Source organism: Cardiocondyla obscurior, linkage group LG19 (assembly GCF_019399895.1).
Source record: "Cardiocondyla obscurior isolate alpha-2009 linkage group LG19, Cobs3.1, whole genome shotgun sequence".
Classification (NCBI taxonomy): Eukaryota; Metazoa; Arthropoda; class Insecta; order Hymenoptera; family Formicidae; genus Cardiocondyla; species Cardiocondyla obscurior.
Window position 1 is genome coordinate 845,590 of NC_091882.1, and position 24,178 is coordinate 869,767.

General features: G+C 35.8%; 6 protein-coding genes across 12 annotated transcripts; 1 reads left to right on the top strand and 5 right to left on the bottom strand.

Moving 5' to 3' along the window:
• Positions 1 to 1,161: 1,161 nt before the first annotated feature.
• Positions 1,162 to 4,076, bottom strand: LOC139109989 (leucine-rich repeat-containing protein 4B). The gene is made up of 4 exons (XM_070669458.1): positions 3,937 to 4,076; positions 3,198 to 3,554; positions 2,446 to 3,047; positions 1,162 to 1,928 (listed from the first exon to the last, which is right to left on the bottom strand). Exons 1-4 carry the CDS (start codon positions 3,994 to 3,996, stop codon positions 1,634 to 1,636), a joined length of 1,314 nt encoding a protein of 437 aa, XP_070525559.1. The 5' UTR covers positions 3,997 to 4,076; the 3' UTR covers positions 1,162 to 1,633.
• A 103-nt stretch (positions 4,077 to 4,179) lies between these two features.
• Positions 4,180 to 9,231, bottom strand: LOC139109982 (FERRY endosomal RAB5 effector complex subunit 3). 4 transcript variants are annotated; one of them, XM_070669447.1, is made up of 11 exons: positions 9,045 to 9,231; positions 7,347 to 7,880; positions 7,044 to 7,265; positions 6,746 to 6,949; positions 6,524 to 6,639; positions 6,313 to 6,449; positions 6,121 to 6,241; positions 5,936 to 6,054; positions 5,722 to 5,847; positions 5,526 to 5,635; positions 4,180 to 4,309 (listed from the first exon to the last, which is right to left on the bottom strand). In XM_070669447.1, the coding sequence occupies exons 2-11, from the start codon at positions 7,850 to 7,852 to the stop codon at positions 4,180 to 4,182; spliced, it is 1,791 nt and encodes a 596-aa protein (XP_070525548.1). In that variant the 5' UTR covers positions 7,853 to 7,880; positions 9,045 to 9,231. The 4 variants fall into 4 exon arrangements, with proteins under 4 accessions (XP_070525548.1, XP_070525545.1, XP_070525547.1 ...); XM_070669444.1 differs by having other exon boundaries at positions 7,347 to 7,886; XM_070669446.1 differs by having other exon boundaries at positions 8,942 to 9,231.
• A 163-nt stretch (positions 9,232 to 9,394) lies between these two features.
• On the top strand, positions 9,395 to 13,960 carry Mio (GATOR complex protein mio). The gene is made up of 15 exons (XM_070669432.1): positions 9,395 to 9,898; positions 9,983 to 10,177; positions 10,266 to 10,526; positions 10,604 to 10,831; positions 10,956 to 11,108; positions 11,190 to 11,371; positions 11,560 to 11,693; positions 11,764 to 11,871; positions 11,939 to 12,302; positions 12,376 to 12,514; positions 12,594 to 12,732; positions 12,958 to 13,168; positions 13,279 to 13,493; positions 13,591 to 13,672; positions 13,742 to 13,960. The coding sequence occupies exons 1-14, from the start codon at positions 9,763 to 9,765 to the stop codon at positions 13,670 to 13,672; spliced, it is 2,547 nt and encodes an 848-aa protein (XP_070525533.1). The 5' UTR covers positions 9,395 to 9,762; the 3' UTR covers positions 13,742 to 13,960.
• On the bottom strand, positions 13,700 to 14,819 carry LOC139110003 (replication protein A 14 kDa subunit). Its single transcript, XM_070669494.1, has 3 exons — positions 14,610 to 14,819; positions 14,119 to 14,302; positions 13,700 to 14,049 (listed from the first exon to the last, which is right to left on the bottom strand). Exons 1-3 carry the CDS (start codon positions 14,688 to 14,690, stop codon positions 13,970 to 13,972), a joined length of 345 nt encoding a protein of 114 aa, XP_070525595.1. The 5' UTR covers positions 14,691 to 14,819; the 3' UTR covers positions 13,700 to 13,969.
• Positions 14,820 to 14,998: 179 nt separating this feature from the next.
• On the bottom strand, positions 14,999 to 17,629 carry LOC139109994 (protein Loquacious-like). Its single transcript, XM_070669480.1, has 3 exons — positions 17,256 to 17,629; positions 15,952 to 16,303; positions 14,999 to 15,873 (listed from the first exon to the last, which is right to left on the bottom strand). Exons 2-3 carry the CDS (start codon positions 16,294 to 16,296, stop codon positions 15,181 to 15,183), a joined length of 1,038 nt encoding a protein of 345 aa, XP_070525581.1. The 5' UTR covers positions 16,297 to 16,303; positions 17,256 to 17,629; the 3' UTR covers positions 14,999 to 15,180.
• A 149-nt stretch (positions 17,630 to 17,778) lies between these two features.
• Positions 17,779 to 24,025, bottom strand: Ube3a (ubiquitin protein ligase E3A). 4 transcript variants are annotated; one of them, XM_070669431.1, is made up of 12 exons: positions 23,309 to 24,025; positions 22,414 to 22,549; positions 22,153 to 22,330; positions 21,667 to 22,032; positions 21,265 to 21,572; positions 20,948 to 21,157; positions 20,537 to 20,836; positions 20,256 to 20,456; positions 19,838 to 20,115; positions 19,536 to 19,752; positions 19,229 to 19,464; positions 17,779 to 19,164 (listed from the first exon to the last, which is right to left on the bottom strand). In XM_070669431.1, the coding sequence occupies exons 2-12, from the start codon at positions 22,519 to 22,521 to the stop codon at positions 19,044 to 19,046; spliced, it is 2,523 nt and encodes an 840-aa protein (XP_070525532.1). In that variant the 5' UTR covers positions 22,522 to 22,549; positions 23,309 to 24,025; the 3' UTR covers positions 17,779 to 19,043. The 4 variants fall into 4 exon arrangements, with proteins under 4 accessions (XP_070525532.1, XP_070525528.1, XP_070525530.1 ...); XM_070669427.1 differs by having other exon boundaries at positions 23,237 to 24,025; XM_070669429.1 differs by lacking the exon at positions 23,309 to 24,025 and adding an exon at positions 23,018 to 23,166.
• Between the last annotated feature and the right edge of the window lie 153 nt (positions 24,026 to 24,178).

The following is a 24,178-nucleotide window of genomic DNA, read 5'->3' on the forward strand; positions in this document are numbered from 1 at the left end:
GCAAATGGACGAAGGTCCACGTCGCGTTTTTTTTTTCTTTTTTTTTCTTCTTTCTTTTTTTTTTTTTTTTTTTATTCTAAGAAGGAGAAAAGGGCGCGCGTCGTCTATGGAATTGGAAAGAGAACTAGGCGTGCAAATCCCAACGTCGAGAGTTATTGTAATCGCAGACTTCCGTTCGAGAGGGAGGCGCGGCGCGTCCTCTTTCTCAGTGATTTCTCGCGCTCCTCTCTTTGCATGTTGTGACTCCCCCGGTAATACGACATCCTCGCCCGTGGGGGGGACAGGGGGAAAGGGCTCTCTCTTTCTGCTCGGGCGTAACCCAATAGGTTCTCCCATAGGAAGATCATACTTCGATACAAAGGCTGATCGCTACATCGCACGCGATCACGGTGCACGTCACGTAAACTGACGATCTTCATAGCACCATTTGCTGGCTCATCGCATAACACGCCAATATTGCGCCCCTTCTTGGAACGGAACGCGTAACGCCCTACACTTTAACGTTTCATCAACGACCAGAGTATCGAGTGCATACGTAAAGGCTCGGTCGTCGTCATTGTGACGTAAGAACAGAGCTCGTTACGTTGAAATAAGCGTTGACGTGCGCCGTGATCTGGCGATTGAAAAATTCCTCCCGACGCACCGTGCAATATGTGGATCACCCGGCGCGTTTGGCCACGTTTCCTTTTACCTTCCCGCGGTAGGCGGACCTCGAGAGGTCCTCGATTCATTAACAATCCGTGCTCCTCGGAGCGGACGACGCTTGAGAAACATCTTTTATTACTTTTCGATAGACGTCGGAACGAGGCTCGCGTTCAGGGTTGACTTCGATTTTAAAAGGAACTCTCTTTTTTGCTCGCCGATCGGAAGGTTGCCCCGAGAGCGGAACCCGTTCTGGCGGAATCTCGTAGCATTTCAATTAGTTGCGTGCGCGTTTCTCAAGATGCCACGCATGATAATTCGTGCGTACGGCCACGCGTTGCCGCGTCGTTACGCGGAAGAGAGAATCTCGCCGTCATTCAGGGCAAATGAGCCATTGCGTTCTTTGTATCCGCTTTTCTTTTGTGCCACGGCAACGGACGCGCCACGCGGAACAAAGGTAAAGGGGTTTTCAAAACGCACCGATTCTTACCGGTCAGGAAAAAAAAGAAAAAAAAGACGTTTTATTCGACCGCAGAAGTTTCAGATTTTATTGTTGAAGTCGCTCCGGCGCTCAATTATTAGATCATTCGGGTCCGCGAGGCACGAGAGGCTCCTTTTCGTTTGATTGCAATTTATTTCGATGCACGTGGGTAACGCGAGATATTACGTCATCAAAGAAATCGGAATTGATTATTGTAACCGGATATTTTTAGTTTATCGCTCCCGGGATTTTAACGTCGCGAGATAAATCCGATCTATACATTGTTCATTTACATCCTGCGAAGCGACGTACATACGTCAACGTGGAAAAGAAAAGTGGACCAACATGCTGGAACGATTTTCTCGTGCGGTCAATTACTCTACGCTATTACACAAGACATAACGAGGCTTCTTTTCGGAAAAGAATTCGTCGGTACGTTCGTCGCCGACCCGACGATTTTTCCGTTTACCCGTCTGCGTTGTTCCTTCTCTTTCCAATCTCAATTTGGCTTCATTCTTCGTTGCGCTCGTGCGCCTCGGACACCGCTAGTATTCGCACCAGATCATTGTTCGACTCGACGACGTTTTTGTACGTGACAGTGTCCCTGTTCCTTCCCTTGAAACTCCACTGGCTTATTGGCCGTTTGAGGAGAAGCAAGACCGCGGCGACGATCACGGCGACGATCAATATTGAGAGGCCCGTCCACAGAACCGTGTAGATGACCGACGAGCCGTATTCGCATTGCAGCTCGTAGCTCGGTATTTCGGCCAGATACTTGGCGTAGTGCCGATCCGGTGCGTGGCATCTGTCGTGCAAGTTTAATAAAATAATTAATTACTTTCTTGCATCTCTGCGAACGACAAGATATGATAAATGATAAACGGCGATCATATTTTTATAGCATTTACATTTTTTTTATATTTTTTATTTTTTATTTTTTTTTTTATTTCCCCAATAAGAAAAATATTAATTAATTTAATAATGTATGATTTAAAAATTGAACTCGTTATGAATGACTTTGATCGTAGTACGAGATCTCTCGTCATAGAAGTTCTCGAGACATCTGAGGAAATAAGGCTGAAGCTTGATAAACTATTGCGTGGTCGCTGCATTGCCATCGTAATGTCTTGAAACGTATTTTTATTAAAATGTAAAAAAGATATTTATGATATTTATTTTTTTTTAATATTAAAACTAATTGAAATTAAATTATGCAAATGGATAAATGCATTGAAAACTTTGTTTCTAACAAAAAAAAAATTGTAATGATATTGGTAGCAGTTTGTATCAACTGCGAGTAAATTTCTTGGTCGATATTTTACCTGATATCTCTGCTGAGATTCCTGGTCGAATTTAATAAGCCGAGCCATTCCAATTTACAGTCGCAATTCCAAGGGTTATTTTCCAGTTCGACGACGGGAGTCCGTTGCATTAAAGGGCGCAGTTCGACGCCTAAGGTTTCCAAGCCGCAGTCCTTTATTAAAAGGCGCTGCAGCCGTGGCAAAACGATGCCGATCTGCGACCAAAGGCTGAGGTGAACCAGCCGCTTGCAACCGATTAGCGATAACGTTTCCAGGTTTATCAGAGTCTCGAAATCATTCAGTACCAACGTCGTCACGTTCGGCATGTAGTTCAGTCGTAGTTCTCGTAACTGCGGTAGGTACAGGTTTCCGAGGTTTATTATTTGCGTGCCGGACAGATCCAGCTCTTGCAAGTAGATCGGTAACAAAGGTATCGTGCTGATTGGGTTCCAAGATAAATCCAAAACCAACAAGTTTCCTAAGGTCTTGAAGAAGTCTGACGAGAAGTACGGCGCGGATATGTTTTTCAAGTCGAGGTGCTTCAGCGCCTTTAAATTCCAAAACGCGCCCTCGTGTATTCCGTCGCTTATCGGGTTGTTGGACAGAGATAAATATTCGAGGATCTGAAAGAGAGTTCGCCGAATGATATATTTCGCGGCAATGCATGCGCGAAGAGAAAGGAAAATAATGATGAAATTATTCTCCGTGAAAGATTTGGTAAAAAAAAATTTTTGGCGTGTATAAAATTTTTTTTTTTTTTTTTGTAAAATTACCGTGAAGTGTTGTAACATAGTTTCGTTGACGACAGTGAGCTTGTTGAAGGAAAGGTCTAGTATCTTCAGTTTCGGTATCCGGTTGTTAAGAGCATTATCGTCGATGTATTCCAGCTTGTTGTGGCTTACGTTCAATTCTTGCAAGTTGTATTCCTCTTTGCACAGAAAAAAAAATCGCTGGAGATGATTCTGAGACAAGTCCAGCGTTTTCAGCGACGTCAGATTCGTAGAGCAGTCCAGAAAGCTGTCGAACTCGTTGCCCCTGAGGTTGAGATCTGTCACTTCCTTTAAATTGATCTGATTCTGCATTCTCACGAAGAAGTCCTCTTTCTTTAGTTTCCGAAATGAAAGGTCGACCTGCAAACACCTCGTCTCGGTTACTCGAACTCGTGCGCGATTAAACGATATTTAAAAATACCGAAGCCAACGTAACACTGATTTAACTGTACTTCGTAATGTCGAAAATAAAAAAAAAGAAGCTTTCTAAAATTAATTATATTAAGAACTTTAGAGCGTGAGTTTAAAGGCTCGTTTAAATCGCGATTGTTTCCACTAGAAAACGAAATTAAAAAGAAGAAGCGATAAACTGATATTCAACCGGAAGCTGATACTCGCGACGCGAACGACGAAAGTGGCGTCGAAAAATTCACCCGGTAAATTGTAAAACATTTATTCATTGGCAATTAACGTGAGTGAAAGGACCGAAAGGAATTACCGCAAAATTAAAAAGACGACCCACCGTTTTTGTCGAGACGAGCGAGATAACGATGACGACGATGAAAAACGCGAGCGATCTCATCGTGCACGTAGCAGTTTATCCGGCAACTTTTTAAGTGATCTGATCTCCGATGCACCCGATCGACCACCGATCGACCGATCGCACCACCAGAATCACGTAGCGCGAACTATGCCTTCCGCACCGCAATCCGATGGAATGGCAACGAAGAATTCCGCGGCTCTCGTCGAAGATTGCAGTGTCGAATCAAGAGGGGGGCAGAAAATTCAACTGCATTACAATGCACTCCGTACTTCGATCCGCGGCACGTACACTTCCGATTAATCCGCGGTGCTCCAAACCGACTTTATGCTTTACTACGGAGGCTGTCTTCAATCTGAAAATTATATTATCACATTAATACGTTGATAAAAATGTTTTTACTCTGCGATCGAATCGATAATTAAATTCTGTATTATATGTTTCAATTTAGACGACTAGCTTTTCACGATTTAGTACTTGCTAATTAATAAGAGGCGAACGTGATCGAATCCACGTATTGGTTAATGATCCCACTCTGATAAATATGTAATTTTTTGTTTTTTTCTTTTTTAATAAAATGAGGCGGTCAGAGAATCAGAGCGCTAATTTAATCCGGCTCCGGTCAGAAGTTCAGAATTGCCGAGGCTAACGCACCGTTTTCTGATAAACCAGCGATTAAGCGAGTCGCGCGTACTGTAAATTTGTCCCAGCCCACGGACTGTCACGTCTTTTCGCCACAATTAATCACACGTATTTTTCAGTTATTGTCCGACATTCGGACGTTAACGATTCGGTATCTCCGTATCCGCGAGATTTATGGACCGTTAAGATGTGACGAGTTTAACGTTGCTTGTCACGACAAGACTCACGTCCGAAGAATGTTAACAACGTATCTGCTCTGCCATGTTTCGGAGGATAAAAAATACGGGCTAAGAGCGATAAACCTCGCTCTCCGATCCGCGCGTCTAATGGCGATAATATTGCTCACGCGTCTCATCGTAATTAATGTCGTAATTATCGGTGGATCACACCTAAAATTATGCGTTATTTTTGAAGCTTAAAACTTAAAAATTAACATTTGATTACAGATTTGTATTATTTTTAGGTCTTTATGCACATTAAAATTTATGCTTATAAAAATATATATTATACATTATTTTCAGGGCCTTAAGTCTAAAAGAAATTATATAATTGTGTCATTGTTAACGGTATAATTAATTAACAGCAATTTCTTTTTAATTTAAATAAGGAATTAAATTGTAAAATGCATATTAAGATTTTATTAATATTAAAAGATGAAAACTGCAGCATATTGAATAAATCTCAAGATATATAGAACATTTTTTTTAGCTAATATCAGTCTCAGTCCCCAACTCAGTGAAAAATTAATCGTGTGAAAGTAATATAAACAAAAAACTCATTAAAGTCGTGCTATTATTCACAGAACCGTATCTTTTGCGACACCCTCGTCAATTAATTGCAGACACATATGCGTGATATAATAATAAATATAACAGCTTTCGAACATATATATTACATGATAACAGAATTAAGGGCAGGGAGTCGTTTACTTTTTCGGGGTTTGCGGAGTGCTGGTAGCTTTGAAAACCAATGGGTTCGACACTCGAAATATACTAGGTAACATCGTGGCTAACGTTCCGAACACCTCCTCCGACATTCCCTGTAAATGATAATATAATTATCGAAACGAGTGCAAAGTTTTTCCTTTCTTTAATCTCTGTAGATTACCACTTATCGCGTACTTACTTTCGGTACGAGAAATTGCAAATTTTTTAACTCTGCGCCACCCCAGGACGCCATCTCGATCATGAAGCCTTTTACACATTTGAAGACCAGCTCGGCCCGCTTCGTGCACCAAGCGACCGTCATATCCTACGGTGGTACGTCAGTGCAGATTATGTTTATTTTTCGCCTAATTATCTAAGAATTATCCGTCTCAATTATCCAAGTGATAAGTTACCTCTGACATTTCGTGAACAAGCAGTACAGGAATTGTCAGCGTTGTCACGTCGTTGCAACACGCTGTCTTTAAAATGTTTCGCAAGCCAAGAATAGCAGGATGTCTCGAGTTGATATCGCCTGAAATTAATATACATATTTACCTCTAGAATTTATTGCACGGATAACTTGGTAACAATTATTTACCGGATCTTAAAGAGTCGTTGACTACCATGTGGAACACTACGTGAACCTGTGCTAAATTGGAATGCCTCGTGATAAAAACATCGCCCGTCTGCAGACTTTTGCTCGTCGTGGATTTTTTCGCCTATAAACAATATAATTTTACATTCAATACATTGCTAGTTACAAATAAAATTTTTAATATCGTTGCCTTACGTGAGAATCGCTTCCTTCTCTGTAATGCGCTTGTCTCCAAGCAACGGCGTCTTTCACATCTTCCCGAATTTTTTCCAATTGCTCGTCGATAGAAGGAAAATGAAATTCGGTGGTTAATTGACATATCGAGCATAATTCTGCAACGATAAATTAAATTAAAGCTTGCAAGAATCGTATAAGAATTAAACAATTTATACTATTATTAAAATACCTTTCGTTATTCCAGAGTAACTTCCTAAATGGTTGTCGCTTAAGAGTACTAATCCACAGAGATCGTTCGAGTACAGTCCTAATGCCGTTTGCAGTCTTTGTGGCGTTGGATCCATTCTAAATTTAATATTATTTTCCGTCGCAATCAATTAAAGAAAATGTGCCTTGCCAGAGGTATTAAAAAATTCAAATTTTCTACTTTGATATAAATAATTAGACGCACCCAGACTCGCTATTTTTCGTGCGGCAAAAATCAAGCACGTCTCCGGTCAATATGCGTATGTTGTGCATCTGTTTCATTTGAGATCCCAAATGTATGGTAAAACTTTCTTCTAACAGCGGATAATCTGTCGTTTGTTTCTCCTCACTGTGAACGAAATTGTCTAAAGCTGGACGTAAAGGCGGCAATGGGATCATAGGCGAACCCCTGTCTCAAAAAAATATATAATTTAATTTTTGTTTTAATGACATTAAATTTTTTATAAATTAATGACTAAAACGAAAGGAAAAAAAAAACCTACATTGGTGTAGAGACCATACTAGTTTGCTGCTCTTCGAGCAGTCTCATGATCCAATTTCGATACTGCCGTCGTTGATCTAATCTCAGAGCGTCGATTCTGGACCCCCAGTAACCCTGCAATAAGCTTTGTTCCTCGAAATGACGGCCAGCCATGTCGTTAATGGATTTTTCGGTAGATCCTGCTTCGAGAGTCTCAACGGCAACGCGCATTTCGTCAGTTTGCCTGAAATTGATACATGATGATTTATGTATACGTTTACATACACACAAAAGTGCAGAACAAAAATAATAAAATGTTACTAACTTTTGCGTGAGATGTTCGTAATCAGTATCTCTCATTTGAATCACTTCCGTAACGTCTCGTCCGAATTTATGTTCTGCTTGCAAAATCGGCTCCAGAGACGGAGAATGGACCAATCTGTGATACGCCGCGGCGAACAGTTCCTCATCCGTGGTCCCGATGGGATCGGAGTACTCGACGGTCTTCTGTTTGTATATTTTTTCCCAGTTTTTTATTATGTCTTCTAAATCGAGATTGCCCGCTTTGGCAGCCTCGATACATCTCTCCGCCTTCTCGTCGTGAAACTGGAGCGTGAGTTCCTTGATATTACGCTGCAGGGTCTCCATTAAATCCGATTCCACGTAGCACGGTAGCTTGAACGACGACATAACACGATGCGTTAATTCCTTTATGGAACCGTGGTACGGTATTTTTAATGGAATCTCCAGCGTGTATTCTTGATTCGTGGTACATGTTGGAAACTTGTAGACGAACGTTTTCTCAACGTATTCCTCTTCTGCCTTATTCATCGTTTTTTATCATATTTGTTTATTCATCCTGTAACTTAATATTTATGAGATGTACATATTAAATCGATACATTTTTAATAATGTAGTAAGACAATCATATGGTTAACAACCGTGATTAGAGCAATAAATTTCACATAACTAACTCTTATCAGCATTTATGTACAGATATTACGAGACTTAATAAAAGTAGCTCACTTATCCTGCCAAGGTCAGGTCTTTCACAACGGGTTAAGAGGGCAAAGATAAATCTCGGTTGTAACGATTATGTTTGTCTATATTTATTTCAACGATAGCAGAGTCAATAAGAAATTAACTTTAATTAACTACGAATTTACATGCGCGCGTAACGTATACATTTATCGAATAGTTCCTAATTAATCAACGTGAATTAATCAATATTCATTACGTGAAAAAAATCTGCAAAAACGTCAGCAGAAAATGAGCATTAAAATATTATTGCAACTTTAAATGGATCGGTTTTTTCAAACAAATTTTTTTTTTTAATTTTTATTTAAACACATACATTGATACATTAATATGTTAAATGTGAAATAATTATAATTAAAACGAGGAGCAAAGTCCTCTTGATTTTAGCGTAAGCAATCGTTCCTGCTTTATCGATTTACGAGGGCGCTGGTACAGACTGTATAACAGTAAAATACCACCAAACAATAAAAAGCCTGTGCCTGTAATTTAGTTTTAATTACAGGATAACTCCCGTCAACGAAAACTCATCGGAACGATACATAAAAATTAATTGTTGAGTCAGATTCACTTTTTTAAATGCATCGATTGCTTATATTAAGAACAAGCATATTTCACGTAATTAATGAAGCATATTAAAACAAGAAAATTAGGAAAATCGATAAAGTAATCTCGTAAGAGTTAAAATTTCTATTTCTCTGAGTGCCTTCTTACACGTTTCACAATCAACACTAAAAATAAAAAGAGAGGTTTACACTTTAACGGGCATAAAATCACATAACGCTCATTATTCTCCTGACATTATTCTCTTTGACAGTTATTCAGTTAAGTATTGCATATTACAACTTTGTGATCAAAATCTGTCAATTTGCTAATGAAACTAACCTAAGTAACCTGCACACTCGGACTTTTCGTGGTCACCGGACGAGTAACGTCACTTGATTTTCTTATATCGATTTTTTTTACGCGCTCGAAATAGATACCGTACCTCTCACGCCTTTCCAGAAATTTGAGAAAACACTCTGTGTGACAAATAACAATTTTTTGACGCCCTCTCCTCCTTCCCTTTCGCTTCTCTTCACTTCTCTTCCTTTTCTCATCTCCGAGATAATACATTATTGCGTTCAGAAAATTTAGTACATTCGGCTTTAGAAAGTGAATCTGATTTATGAGTTTATAAATACGGACCAGCGTTATTATTGCTCGCGAAAGTGATTTATTTCGCGTTATTTCATTATCAGGATATCAATTATCTCACAAAGTGAGAAGAATCAGCTGGTCGTCGTTCAGTAAAAACCGCGATGTTTCACGAACGCAGGCGACGATCGCGCGACTTAGCCATCTTGATTCTTCACGTACGTGAAATACTTATCGTTAGAGCCATGAAGTAAGCTTACTTCACGAGCTTGAGCAAACTCCCGCGTGAGGAGACGAGTCAGGAGGGACGGGAGGCATGATAAACGTAAACATCGGAATCCAAAGGGCATGCTCCACGAGGGACGCATTGCCGTAACAAACGTGGTCGAGAATAACGAACGTTTGGCATTTAGCATGTTTGTGGACTGGACGGATATTGCGTGACAGAGTTGTAAATCCGGTGGACGTACACATTGAATGTGAACGACGCGCGATGCTGGCGGTCGCGCAGTAACGCGATGTTACTCGGCTTTATGACAGAAGAGTGATAACAAAGCAGAGAAAAAGAAATGAGCCGCCCAAAGGGGGACGTGCTCTGGTCCCCCTTTCATTCGGACCGATTCATTACGTGGGACGGCGAAGCGGTGTTAAACCTCTATGAAATCGGGCTGCGTGATAACAGCGTAAGGGAAACCGATCAAACCTGTAAGTTTCTTTCAAAAATACACTAAGATTACGCTTAAAAAAAAAAAAAAAACGATGTTACAGATTGCTTTTTCGCTATTGTAGATTTACAGATTTCGGAGCATTCCGTTGCCGAGCTAGTCTGCTCCATCACCATCAACAGCTATGCGAAATGCATCGATCTATATCCGCAACCAGAGCCAGATATCGTGGCTAGCGGCCATGCAAATGGAAAGATAGTATTGAGTACTCTTAGCCCGCCAGAGTTTGATTATCAAGGCCTGGTTGGCAAAGAATTTTGTACATATCACTATCCTATATTGTTATTGAGCAGAATTATGTTTCGCTAATTCTGTCACTTATTTTCTATATCTCGATAAAATTCTAGTTCCAAAATACATGCGGTCGTGCAATGTTGTTGCCTGGAATCCTGTAGACACCCATCTGATTATGTCAGGTTTGGACAAACATAGCAAGGAACATTCTGTTTTACTCTGGGATGTGCATCATTGCCCAAAAGGATCTGAACGACCTGTAATAGAAGCCGGCATATCAGAAACCGTACATTCCGCCACTTGGTTTAAACATGAACCGAGGTGTCTGGCTCTTGGTGTTAATAACAAGCAGTTAAAAGTTATTGATTTTAGAGGTAGACGGGTAAAAGATATAATTTTTGTTTAATATTTTTTATTTTTCTATCATAACTTACATTTTTTTTTTTTTTAGATTCCGCAAAAGTGATAAACGTTACGCCTACAAAAGCAATATATAATTTATCAGTAAATCCGCATAATAATTATCAATTACTGTCGCATGTCGATAATCTGATTACAATCTGGGATACTCGATGCTTCGAAAAACCGATTGTTACTATAATGCCACAACGACAGGTGACGAAAGTTTTGTGGTGTCCTACTAGACGAAATCTAATTGGCACATTACAAAAAGATTCTGGTATAATACATATGGTTTTAACATAATGCATGTATACATATATGTACAGTTTTCTTGAAGTTTTTATTGAAACATAAGTTTTGCCTATAAAAATAAAAAGAATGCATTAATTTTCTTATTACAGTTGGTCTCCATTTATTTGACATTCAATATTGTGGAGCAGATGATACTGAACCGGGTGTTTTAGAAAGAGTTGTTTTACCGCCATGGCATAGTCCCATAAGTTTTTCATGGCATCCAACCGATGAAAATCGATTGTTGGCGATATCACAGCAAGGTGTTTGACGACATCTTATCTTAAATGATAATTTATTGTGATATTATTAAAAATTACTAAAATATTTTTTTTATTTTACAGGCGTAACTGATTATACGGTATCTGAGAGAATAACGCTTAATTGGTCCGCTCGATCGTGTCTTATGTGGAATTGCGCTTTTAAATCATTTAAATATATACACAGTGAAGATAGCGTTTATAAGGAATTAGATGATATTTCAGTTTTAACTAAGAGGCGTGCTATGTTTGAATATGGCTTGCTTGTAAGTAAATTAACAATCTACAACAATTCATGAAAATATTCAAATTTTTTTTAAATTTTTATTTTATTTTTAACTTATGTTAGTTTCGTTTTTTATTGCTTTTAATTTATTTTTAATTTTAATTACATTTAGTATGTAATTAAAGTAATATACTTAGTATGTAATTGTATTTGTGCATGCATTTGCAGCCAGAATTAGCTCATAATGGCGATGTAGCCGAAAACGAAACTTTAAAGAATTTATGGCAATGGTTGTACCTGAGTCGGTCTTTAGTAGAAGACGGCACTATACAGAATCCTGATAATAAACATCCTGGTGTTAGGTAAATCTACAATTTTATAATTGACGAATTACATATACATGTAAGTAAATTGCTTTCAATATTTACATAGGACAGTTTTGAAATTGGATCAGCAAAACTCAGTCAATGGTTTAAAAACAGAAGTAATCCATCGTTCGTGGACGGATATAGGTTCGGGCTATATGACAAAAGTTTACAGGTAATCATTGTTTAAATATTCTAAGAAACTTTCAAAGTTTACATATTTAATATAATTTTAATTGCAGATCATCGGATAGAGAAAAAAGTCTTCTTCTGTGCGGTTTACGATTTGACAGAGAAACTAATACGGCTTATGATAACGCGTATCTAGAGAAGCTCGAAAAAGAAGGTGCATATGCGAAAGCAGCTGCATTTGCAGTATTTAATCTTTGTTTAAGACAGGCTATAGACATTTTAAATCGAGGTGCTAGCAAAAAGCAAACGACTATTCTGAATATGGTCGCCATGGCATTGTCAGGATTCTCTGAAGAACGTACCACGTTGTGGAGAGAATCCTGTCAAAAATCTAAATCTCAGTTATTGGATCCTTATCTTAGAGCGACATTTGGTTTTCTAACCGCGGATAACGATTCTTATGAAAGTGTACTTGTAAGTCTTCATAAACACGCTAAGATGGATTGATAGAATTGATATTAGCCACTTAATAAACTTAATATTGCAGAACGAAAATGGCATGGCTGTCGAAGATCGAGTAGCATTCGCTCTCATGTTTTTATCGGATAATAAACTGCATGAATACTTGAAAAAACTGACCCAGAAGGTAATTGAAGACGGAGATCTAACGGGCTTCTTAGTTACAGGTTGTGTGACATATATTTTTTATATTTTTATAAATGTATAATATTTAATGGATGTTTATAACATATTCTCGTATTTTAGGTACGAGCATAGAAAGTATACAGTTATTGAGTAAATACTTGGAAATCACTTCGGATGTTCAAAGTTGTACTCTTATTGCTATTAGAACTTTTCCGCCTAAATTGCTTCAAGAAAATCAAGTCCAAGTATGGATTACGAGGTATTATAATCAAGTTTTTTTTTTTCTACTAATATATGTATATATATATATATTTTTTTTTTAATTGATTTTAAATTACGATTTTTTTTTTTTTACTCTCATGATACGAAATAAGTCAAACAAGAAAACCAATATGTATCGCGGAAAAGCAACGATTAATTCTACTCGATTTAATGTAATTTTTTTAAGATAAGATCAGATATTTATTTTATATTATTGTTATAGTTACAGACATCTTTTGAATGCATGGAAATTATGGTTTCAAAGAGCCAAATTTGACATTGCTATGAGATCTTCAACACCGCAGGAGAAACCACCACAACAGATACATGTATCTTGTCATTTCTGTGGCAAAAGTATATCGGCCTCTATGCAAGGATTAAGCAGGGCAAGAGTCCCATTTGGTAGATTGGGCAGCACTCCGAATAAGTTAAAGGTTTTTGCTCTTTAATAATATACTCTTGTATAAATTATATAATTATGTCAAAATTTTTTTTTTTTTACGATAAACCTTTTACTTTATATTATTATCGCCTTCAATTACAGATGACGGCATGTCCGAATTGCCGTAAACCTTTACCGCGTTGTGCAATATGTTTAATGCATATAGGCACTGTTAGCGGATTACAAACAGCTCCCAGTCCTGGTGGTACTAGAAATGAGGAATGTAATACCAAACTTACCGAATTTAATAGCTGGTTTTCGTGGTGTCTAACATGTAAACACGGCGGACATAGCGAACATATAGCACAGTGGTTTCGGTAAAGATGCAAAATTTATTCTAAATCATAAGTATATGTTACATTAATGCTTGAATCATAGACACATGTAATAATTTCTGTTCTTTGTGTATTTCAGGCAACATACTGAATGTCCTGTAACGTCTTGCAATTGTCGTTGTTCATCCTTGGATTATATGCGCAACGCAACTGTGACATAGGTAAAATTATAGATAAAAATAATTAAATATTTTTATATAATTATTATTGATATAATTTATTTATTACAGTTACATGGTTTTGCATGTTTTTTATGCTTATCAGGTCCCACCGGATTGATTTTATGTACAGATGACAGAATGCTTGTTTGAATGCTCTTTTATATTGTGGCATTCCTTGTTATTTTTATGATAGGGATAACATACTGAAGATACATTAATAGAATGTAAAAAGAAAAAAGAAATGTAAGAAAAAAGTGACATAGTAAAGGATTTGTATATGTTCTTGAATCCGTTTTATTAATCACTGCAAAATGCGTCTTGTAACTCATTCCCGACCGCACAGCGTATATTCACCATTGTGTTGTAGCTGTTTGTATCTATGGATAATACCTTTGTTAAGAATTTTTGTTCGATAAATCAAACAAAAAAAAAATTAATTTACTCACCAAAATTATTAGTTATGTCTGTAGAGATGCATACATATTTATTGCAAGACATGGTAGATTTAGATTTTACGGTACCGCGCACTTCTATGTATCCTGATACGTTTTCTAATGGTTCGAGGAATGTCACATTTATTCGAGCATCATCAGTCGTTGTTACCTCTGCACTCATACCATCAGAGCTTTTCTGTGAATTGTCCCAAAAATGCTTTGAATTATTAATGCAAATTTAAATTAATAGAGATTATATTAAATGCAATTCCGTTTTATAAAAAATTAAGATTAAATTTAAATTTGATTATCGATTTTTTTTTTTAAACAAAATATGAAAAAACAAAAGATTTATTTCATACTGTTTAAATTCTAACTTTGTTGAAAAATATATTAACAATATACATGTTAAAGTATTATTTAATTAATGATAAACGATATAAAATATATTTAAAAATATTTTAGTTTATGCGGTAACTATATGCCTAACCTTAAATACTTACCTCTGTGATTCTTCCGACCACAATTGCCTCCTGGCCAATGCGTTGACCTAATCGCTTGCCCAAAACCCGTAAGTCTGACATTTAAATTAATTTATGTATCTTTAATTACTCACAAATACAAGCAATTACTGCTGCTTCGTGTACTATCAAACTTCGTAAGCACTTCGTAAGAATAAACCACAAGTGAAGTGAATTTTGGCGCTAAACCGGCTAAACAACAGATATCAGTTAAGCGCCAGCACTCTAGCAGTACAGTTCAATCGGTTCAAAATAGTTCAATACAGAATCAGTTAGTGAGTTTTTCAATTGTTATTATTAATCATGCCAGAAAACTATAATCTATAAAGAACATATGGAGAAATAAATGAATTTTGTTCTTTGTATTAACATTTTTTTTATAAATTATAACAATTTATTGAAATTTGTAACATTTGTTATAAGCATTTTATTAAAATTGTCTTAATTTAACTTATCTTAAATAACAATAAATGTTAAAATTAATTAAGATAATATTGCATATTTATAATTATTAAAAAATAATTTTCCTAGATTTTTATGATTAGTATAGTATTTAAATGTTTAAAAATAACATAATAATTGATATAAGGTCATACATAGCATTAAATTTTGCTATAGAATTAATTTTACCTATGCCAATTTGTGTAATTGGAGGATTTGATAACAATTGCAAGCATATTAAATAATCGTCATTAACTTTACGTACCCTCTTTTCTTTTATCTCAACTTTAAACACATTCTTGATACTTTGTTCTATTTCGATAAAATCTATTTGATCGACAAAACCTTTAGTTTTTATAGTCCGCATTTTTTCTTTTAAATTATGTGAAATTTTAGTAGAGTAATTTTTCTCGAATAAAAGATGAACATTTTTTACTACAGACATATCAGTGCTTTGAACAGCTTTCTTCTTATGTTCCAGATACAATGACACTCCCCTTTTCTCTATTTGTTCTCCAATTTTTTTCTCATTAATACTATCTAATATTTCTACACCTAATTTTTGCATAGTATTCTTAAGCACTTCTATGTCATCAATTTTTTTAGTATCATATGTTTGGTTTAATTTTATACGCTCACATATTTTTTTTGCAGCCTGTTGTTTAGCGCTTTGCTTACATCGTCCAACACCTACCTCCTTAAATGATCCTATGCTGACTTCCACTCTGAATGGCATATCTGTGTTAATCCATCCATTGGTAAATTGGTAAATTACACCTTCGATTCTTTGTTTCTGACAGAACTCCTATGTACAAAACAAGAAAATTTATTACATAAAGTATTTTCGAGTGGTAACAATTAAATAAGCAATCATTAAATTTACATTTAACAATCCAACATAATTGGTTGGCTCTTCAGATGATAAAGATGTCTCGTGGACCATTGCAGGATTTTGGATTACGTCTTCCTTTAAAGATGAGGATAAAGTTTTTATTGGTAGGAAAGTTTTATTATTTGTGTTTAATAACACAAGCATATTTTGTGCTGCATTATGTTTTGCTTCTTTTTTTCTATTTCCTGTACCATGTGCTACCAATTGTTTGCATCGTACAGTATATTTAAATTCATGGGAATTATTATTAATACAATTGTCTATAAACTCATAAATAGGGATATATCCTTGCTTTATTGTCAATTCTTGTAATAAGTTAATTGCCGATGTTGCCATTTTAATACTGAAACAAAAAATATTTAATTAAAGAAAAAGTCTACAAAATATCTAGCACTATGTGTAATTTATTTAAATTATTTACATAACATAAATATAAATTAAAAATTAATATGTAATATTAGATTGCATTGATGTATATTTATGACTGATTATTTCCACATTAATACTGTTTTCTTTTGTTAAAGCTGTGACTTCTTTAAAAATTTTATAATAGCAATAAAAATCTAGCAGATGCTCACATAATACGTTTGCCTAGCTTAAACTATTGTTTTTAGGACTTTGTTAAAAGTCATCTTAGAGAAAATTAATACAAATCATTTTTTTAAAAGATATTTTAGAATTTTTTTGTTATAGAGAATGATGTGTTTTGCAAAAAACATTTCTGTTGTTTCAGAAATATTCATGTATTTCTTGCAAAAAATAAGCAGGAATTATTTTAAATAAAATTTTGTATATATAGAATATAGATATCTCTTTGTATTCTAAATTATCATATTTTATAAAAATACATATTTAAGTAATATTAAGTACTCTTTTATTGAATTAATTAAATTTATTTAATGGTATAACAATTTCATAAAAAATATAAAATAAAAACACAAGAAAATTATGTTGTAAGATAAGAAAATTAGCTCATGATGTAATGTATTAATTTTTTTTTTTAATAGCAAATATTTGCTATTTTTACCAATATGTATTAATTTTAATTTTGGTTTAATTTGCTTTTTATTTCAGAAACAGTTTAATGTTTTTTTCTAGTTATTAATAGAAAAAAATAATTTTTATTGTAGAAATTCTTTGTTTCTAGAATGTTCTCTCATTGATGATAACTCCGTTAGAAATTTATTTTTTGTAAAACTCCGACTTGCTATCACTTTAAATCATAATTGAATGTTTCATTTATTTAAACGTAAATATTCGAAATACAATACATACAATAATTTTTACGTTATTACCTTTTAATTTTTTCTTGTTTATGTTACTCCACGAGACTCCAATGCAAGAATGACGTGACCACAACCCACATATCAAAAGTAGTAACATTAAGTCCTACCAGAGGAGCGCCAAAGGCGCTCGAGAAAATCCAAAGACTCCGAAAGGTCCACGGCGTGGACTCCACGCTTTACAAAGATGATAAGAAAAATCCCCTAATTGGCTGGCGTTAATTAGTACTACGTAAGTAAAGTACACGTTAAAGTTTTCAATTTGGTAGTCTCTAAATAACAGTAAATACAAGTGTTACAATTTTTATTACTTTCTTTAATTAGGAAGCAGCAAAACATAATTAATTTTTAAATATATCTATTAACTTATTTTTATTTATATACTCTTATCAGACTTTTTCTGCTGCTTGTATGGTGAAAGCTACAGGAAAAGTTAGTAAAATAAAACATAATAAACAGGAGACTTATATAAAAACCTAAATAAAAAATTTATGTATATTATTTCTATTTAATAAAAAGTAGGAGATATGTTACGTCCTTTTGAGAGCTTTATTGTCACGTGAATAACAATAAAACGACTGACAATTTCTGGCAGGCGTTAAGTAGCTGCCTATTATAAACGTTTATACAAATTGAATATCTATTCATTACTATTCAATCACCATCGTGATATAAGATACATGAGAAAAACGTTAGAAATTGAAAGAAAAGTACATACAAAAGCGCCTATCTCACGCCTTTACTTTACAAAAAAAGAAAAAAAATCCGTTTAAAGTGACATTAGCTCAGTGTATTTTCTTATAGGGTTGTTTTCGGCTTTACAGCATCAAAATGCGTTTAGGAAGCTAAACGGTATATTTAATTAAAATGACAACTTTGTACAATAAAAGTCTCTCTTATAATTTTTTAAAAGCTTACTTGATATATTATTAAATAAAAATTTACATGTTACACTTTTTTTAGCAAGGTTAATTTTGCCCCTATTAATCACATTTAATTAGTTAAATACGTTATCGTATTATCTAAGTTGAATGTAAGTTACAAAACTAAAAATTATACTGCTAAATATGTTACAAAAAAGTATTTTACAAAATTCCAATTCTTTAATTTTTTTTATGTTATAAATATACATATAAACTGAATTAAAAGTTATAACTTATATTAACAACTTGTTTTCGAAAAAGTTATACAGTTATTGAATTCACTTTGTTAATAACAAAGAAATAATGTTCAAACAAAATGATATCGTGAAATAAAATCGAGTAATGATTGCAACCATTGAGTTCCCGAAACGCATTCTATTTATGTTGACTATGTTTGACTAAAGTTACATATTTATTTCTATAATGCAATCCTGTTCAATTTTTACATTCCAGTCTTGCATTTCAAAATGTCTCTTGCACTTCTTCCCTCAATCATTTCGGAATGGCCAACGAAATCGGTTTTCATTACCTATATTTTAGTAGAAAAAGTACACAGTATGGTACAAGCGATTCTTGCAATAGTGCAAGTTTCAAAGCATTTTTCAGGAGCATCTGGATTTTTTTTTTTTTTTTTTTTTTACAAAGAGTTCGATCTTTGATTCGTTGGAATTTTTAGAACATTAGGAGCCTTTTGATAATCCATATTGCACAAGCAATGTTTCCATGTTTAAGCGCACTGACACGGTTTTGGATTATTGTGATAAATACCTTCGAATAATATAGCTACGAATAAAATGAGAAAAGTAATTGAGTCTTATCGTGTACTTCGAATTCTCATTCGAAAGACTGTGGAAGAAAGAGGAGCGATAAAGCACGCTCATAACATGCCAAAACCTTTCGAATAATTAATTGCTTTCAATAAGCGGTCTTGCAGTTTTTCTATTGTACTGTAATCCGGCAACAATAATACATTGAAGCATGTGTGTGCTATTGGCAATCTGAAAATATATAATAATAATGAACAAATCATAAATAAAACTAATATAATAATGTAAAAATTACCTGTCAGAATCAGGGCCATGTCTGGCAATAACCATCTTGAGTCTCGAAAGACCGCCGACAGGCACTCGATCACTACCCGTGGTAAATTGAAGGAGTCTCCGTTGACTTTCTGGTGGTAAAGAATGCGCTACACGCCAAAAGTTACGTACTGCTTCGCTATCTACTGTATAACCTCCTTCGTACTCCGTAGCTGCTTCAAGCTCAGCAAAATCAAATATTTTGCTTCCACAAACGAGCTAAGTACAACAAATTTTGTTAAAATAATTATTGGGATAAAATATCTTTTATGCTATATCGATAATTATACCTGTTCAATCTCTTCAGGTCTGAAGAGTAACGCGAGCGGACTTTCATCCGTGACCATTTGAAAACCACGTCTGAAAGCATTGAATTGTCTCTCTACGGACTTGTTAAGCAAGAAATCCGCATAAAGATCGGCAAATTCTTTTTTGTTCTCCTGTGTAACATATAATTCATCGCCATTTTCCTTGAGCTCATGGAACGATAACGATCCAAAAACGTCTCTATATATAAAAAAAAAAAAGATTAAAAAATGGCAATAACAAAAAACAAAATTTAGTATAAAATTAAATTGTTATAAAGACATACCTATAACCAACTCGGAAGGTTTGCATAAATATTTCCGGCATGTCATCTCCTGTATATTCCATTAATTCTTTCATCGTTCGATATAACGTTGGACTCCAATCTTCTAAATCCGCGAAACCACCTTTTCTACCTAATAATTTTCTATAAACAACCATTGGAAAACGTACATCCAAAATTACGTTGTTATAAATCGCTAAACCAATAACGATGCCTATTAATGTGAATTGTGCGTCACTTTCAAATGATGTTGGATTGAACCATGTCATTTGCGTATCCTCCTAAAATAAAACAGTAACTTCTTATAGAATTAGATGACAAAGAATCACAAAAAGATGTTAAAGATGTCCGAGCAAAAAAAAAAAAAAAAAAAAAAACTGATCGGAGATAGTTATATAGTTTTAGTCGTACGAATTCTCACCTGAGTAGTAAACATGCCAAAATCAGGATTAAATATCTCCTCGACAACTAGTTGAAAGAATTCTTTAGATACACCGCCTTCGTCAACACCTTGCTCTCCTTCAAATTCAACAACCAGCTGTTTTTTTAGATCAGACGGATTTTCCATTGCTACCATTTCTAATTCCACCAATGCGTCATCTATCAAATGATCTCTTCGCACCTATTTGCATAAATAAAAAAAATTATATAACGTATATTGATATTTTCGAGCTAATTAATTTTATTTTTCAGTTAGCAAACCTTTAATCTGAGATATGGATTAGTGGGTTGTCCGACAACAGTTTGCAAAAAACTCATACGTCGTTCGCTGTACATTCTGATACGATTATCATAATATAAGCCTAAAGTTTTAGTAGCCGGCGTAAGAATAAAAGCATAATTCATAAAGCTAAACTTCATGGGTTCTTCGCTTTTGTAATAGGCAAAATCTTTGTCCATCTCTATGGCATCGCTAAGTGGTTCATTGTAAAAATCAGTAAACGGTATGAAAGGTTTACGTGCATCCAATGCAGTAATTCCTAATTCGGTTGCTAATGGATCCTGTAGTGTATATTTATTATCAAAATTATTTTCAAAAAATAACGTAATAGAACACAAAATAAAGTTAATTATTCTTATTTAATTATTTAATTAATTAAACGAAGACGGTACCTGAGGGATCTGTCCTGATATTAATGATCGCGAAGTGGTTTTATCGCTATTAGTCGATTCATAGCCCTCATCGCCTAACACTAGCTCAGGAGGATCTAATTCACCAGCCAACATACTCGCGTAATATAAAATTTTCATAACTTTTGTAGGTGCGGTAATAGTGTCTGCATCTTGGACACAACATTCACGTGTAAAAGATCCTCCAATAACCTGTAACATAATACCAAATTTTTTGTAAGCGAAAAATTATTAATATAAGTAATTTTGAGTTCATTCAAGTGAAACAAAAGCTTATCAATAAATTTGAGAGAATTTACCTTGACAGTTATGAGTTCTTGAAGCGCTTGCAGAAGATTTGGAAGTCGCGATTTGCAATGCTTCGCCCACACACGTGCCAATTTAGCTTGAGCCAATACTGGTGCACAGCTTAAAGCTTTACACAACATATGGAGCGCCAATTCTAAGTATTCACTACTCCCGAGCATCGGAATTTCAAAAACAATAAGAAATACATTTAACAAACTATCCATACTGTCCCAGCGCATACGAAAGATTCTCAGATCTATTTCTATATCATTTGCCAAAGTGACTAGCGCATTGACCAGAGCAGACTCAAACACCTCACCTAATTAAATGGTAAGAAATATTTAATTTAATATAATTAGTAACAGATATCGATGTTAAAGTAGCATTTAAAACAAAATTTTTTTTTTTAATACCTGGCAGAGACCAAAGTGCTTCAAAAGCTCTGCGGACCGATGGTAAATCGACACTAGTATCATCGTCGTTAGGAACTGTAGGTGATGGATCACTGCTATCCTTTTCTTTGTCCTCCCCTTGAAGAGATCGTACCGCTTCCTTATTCAAATCTGCAGGCGGCCTTAAAAGACTGTCTGGTGCTCGTTCGAGAAGTGCAGTCAAAGGGGAATTGCTTTTCTCAGTTTTTTGAAAACTGAGACTTAATGCTTTTCCAGAGGAAAACACTTCTCCCAAAGTTCGAATTAATAAAGAATATGAACCCTTTGCTTTACATTTTTCTATAATATCCAGAAGTTTAGCTTCCGTAAGACATAACTCTTGTTTTCCTAATAATAAAATAAAAATATGCGTTATTATTCACGATCTAACGAATAATTAATATTCACATTTTTGCCCGATATAACAGTTACACGATTTATTTCAAAAACAAAATTTTTACTAAGTACCTTCATCAGAGCTTGTAGAATTAACATTTTTTACAGGTAGACTTTTAGCTAATGACGTTTGTCCAGGCTCTATCGTAGTCCGAGCGACCTTACTGGGTGTACCATCGCAAAGTCTTGCTTCTTGCGAGAATAATTGTATCGCTTGAATAGCTGCTTCATTCGGAGTAAGATTAGTTACCTATAGAGATTAAGCAAAGTGCAAGAGTTATAAATCGTATCTTAATTCTTTTTGAAGTATGTTGTAGGACTATAAATTCATACTTTGCCACTAGAGGCACAATGTTGATTGTCACAATGAGGATTTCCACATCCATCCGTAAGCTGATAAAAGTAACGTTCAATGAGCTTCTTTGCAGCTGCTCGCTTCATGTCGCTGCAAGGGCTCTCTGCTCCTACCCTACAAAAACGATAACGTGCCATAAAATATTTGCAAACCAGGTTCTCAGTACTTTTTACCGCATAATTATAAACATTTTATTTATAAAATCTTAATTTACAAAGTTGTCCAAACACTAGAGATGTTCAATTATTTTCTGAAACAACGTAAAGTAGTTCTTTATGCACATCTATGAAGATCGCCGAAATATTTTCGTTCCACGCGTACGCGAACATTAAAATGACTCGTCAAATTATCCCGAGTATATTTCGTCGGATGTCGTTGTACTAAAACAAAAAACCGCTAATAATAGACAGCCTCGTAGTTTCGTGAACTCGCGTGACGAGAATCGAGTGCAAAATCGCTGTAAACGGTATAAACAAATCGTACGAGCGAGAGGAGAGGGAAAAAAAAATTAAGCGGAGAAAAAGAGATTGCGCTAAAAAGAAATGATAAAGAGAGAAGGACAGCGGAATACTCGGCGCGTACAGTTTTTCGACGGGATCGTCTCGATGTTAACACGCGTGTTTCCTCGACGTCGAGTCGTCGTGGATTTTCCTGCGAGCTTCGAAGCACCGTCAAGAGTGCTACGTCTCGACTCCCCTCCTCCGCGAACGAGAACGAGCGTGTTTGTTACTTTTTTTTTTTTTTTTTTTTTTTTTTTCTTTCAACAGGCGACACTAAGGACGCAATCAACTCTCGTGACACCTGGAAACGTGCTCTTCTCCAGGGTCCCCCTGACTCTTGGCGCTCATAGACCGTAAATCGTCGGAATTTTGCCTGTTTTGCCTCGGCGACGGGAAGGTGAGAGCCGTTGGCCACCGCGAGCTCGTCGCCGCCGCCGCACTCCGGTTTTCCGATGATCCGTCGCGCGCAGCAATTATCCACCGTGTCTGCGCGACACCGTCGAAATCCCCGCGCTGCCCTGCCGCTCGGCACCGCGCGCCTGGATAACCAGCGATATGAACGTTGTACGTCGCTGGTACACCGCGTCCTTTAAACACTCGCGTGTCGACGAACGACCAAGTTCCTCGTCACGGACGGGACACTTTTCGATACGTCACAGATACTCGGCAGGGTGGGGTGGGAGGCGAGAGGAGAGAAGGAACAAGCAACAGACAGAGACGGATGTTTAAAGGCGATGGCAAAACATAGAGAAATGAAAATGGGAGAATGAAACAGCATGCGAAACAGAGAGAACAGATAGACAGAGTTGCGGAAAAGAGAAAGAGAAAGAGCGGGTGAGAAAGAGAGAGAGAGAGACTCGAGATGATTCTCAAAGAGATGGGATCTTTGCACGGAGTATCTCGGACGTTTTGAAGATTATGAAGGTGGACGGTTGAGTGACTGAGCGAATCGCCTCGGTTTACGTCGTGCAGGGATTCGAGTTACGATTCTGACTCGGCTCGTGGGAAGCGGAGAATTTTGCTCCGGAGAAACACCCGCTGTCTCTTTTACTTCTTGTGCCTACTGACGTCTACCGTTCGCAATTTGCACCAACAGTGCAGCGAGCTATCGATCGTTAATTTCGTGATAAACTTTCGATTTATCGCGCGACAAATCGACCTCTGGTTTATCGCGTGATTTAAATTTTATTTAGTGTACTTAGATTAATTTCAATTCTATTATTTATAATTATCTGATACACAT

Coding starts and splice junctions, on each gene's coding strand:
- LOC139109994 (XM_070669480.1), bottom strand. CDS start 16,296: ATGGCAACATCGGCAATTAACTTATTACAAGAATTGACAATAAAGCAA. Junction 15,874..15,951: donor ATTATGTTGGATTGTTAAAT/GTAAATTTAATG, acceptor TTTTGTACATAG/GAGTTCTGTCAGAAACAAAG.
- Ube3a (XM_070669427.1), bottom strand. CDS start 23,283: ATGAGCGCCAAGAGTCAGGGGGACCCTGGAGAAGAGCACGTTTCCAG. Junction 22,331..22,413: donor ATTGTGCCTCTAGTGGCAAA/GTATGAATTTAT, acceptor TAATCTCTATAG/GTAACTAATCTTACTCCGAA. Junction 19,465..19,535: donor GACCTGAAGAGATTGAACAG/GTATAATTATCG, acceptor TGTTGTACTTAG/CTCGTTTGTGGAAGCAAAAT.
- LOC139109989 (XM_070669458.1), bottom strand. CDS start 3,996: ATGAGATCGCTCGCGTTTTTCATCGTCGTCATCGTTATCTCGCTCGTC. Junction 3,048..3,197: donor CTATGTTACAACACTTCACG/GTAATTTTACAA, acceptor ACTCTCTTTCAG/ATCCTCGAATATTTATCTCT. Junction 1,929..2,445: donor AATCTCAGCAGAGATATCAG/GTAAAATATCGA, acceptor CTTGCACGACAG/ATGCCACGCACCGGATCGGC.
- LOC139110003 (XM_070669494.1), bottom strand. CDS start 14,690: ATGTCAGACTTACGGGTTTTGGGCAAGCGATTAGGTCAACGCATTGGC. Junction 14,303..14,609: donor TGGTCGGAAGAATCACAGAG/GTAAGTATTTAA, acceptor GACAATTCACAG/AAAAGCTCTGATGGTATGAG. Junction 14,050..14,118: donor AGACATAACTAATAATTTTG/GTGAGTAAATTA, acceptor TATTATCCATAG/ATACAAACAGCTACAACACA.
- Mio (XM_070669432.1), top strand. CDS start 9,763: ATGAGCCGCCCAAAGGGGGACGTGCTCTGGTCCCCCTTTCATTCGGAC. Junction 12,303..12,375: donor ATTCTTATGAAAGTGTACTT/GTAAGTCTTCAT, acceptor TTAATATTGCAG/AACGAAAATGGCATGGCTGT. Junction 12,515..12,593: donor AACGGGCTTCTTAGTTACAG/GTTGTGTGACAT, acceptor CTCGTATTTTAG/GTACGAGCATAGAAAGTATA.
- LOC139109982 (XM_070669447.1), bottom strand. CDS start 7,852: ATGAATAAGGCAGAAGAGGAATACGTTGAGAAAACGTTCGTCTACAAG. Junction 6,950..7,043: donor AGTATGGTCTCTACACCAAT/GTAGGTTTTTTT, acceptor TTTTTGAGACAG/GGGTTCGCCTATGATCCCAT. Junction 5,636..5,721: donor TGCAATTTCTCGTACCGAAA/GTAAGTACGCGA, acceptor TATCATTTACAG/GGAATGTCGGAGGAGGTGTT.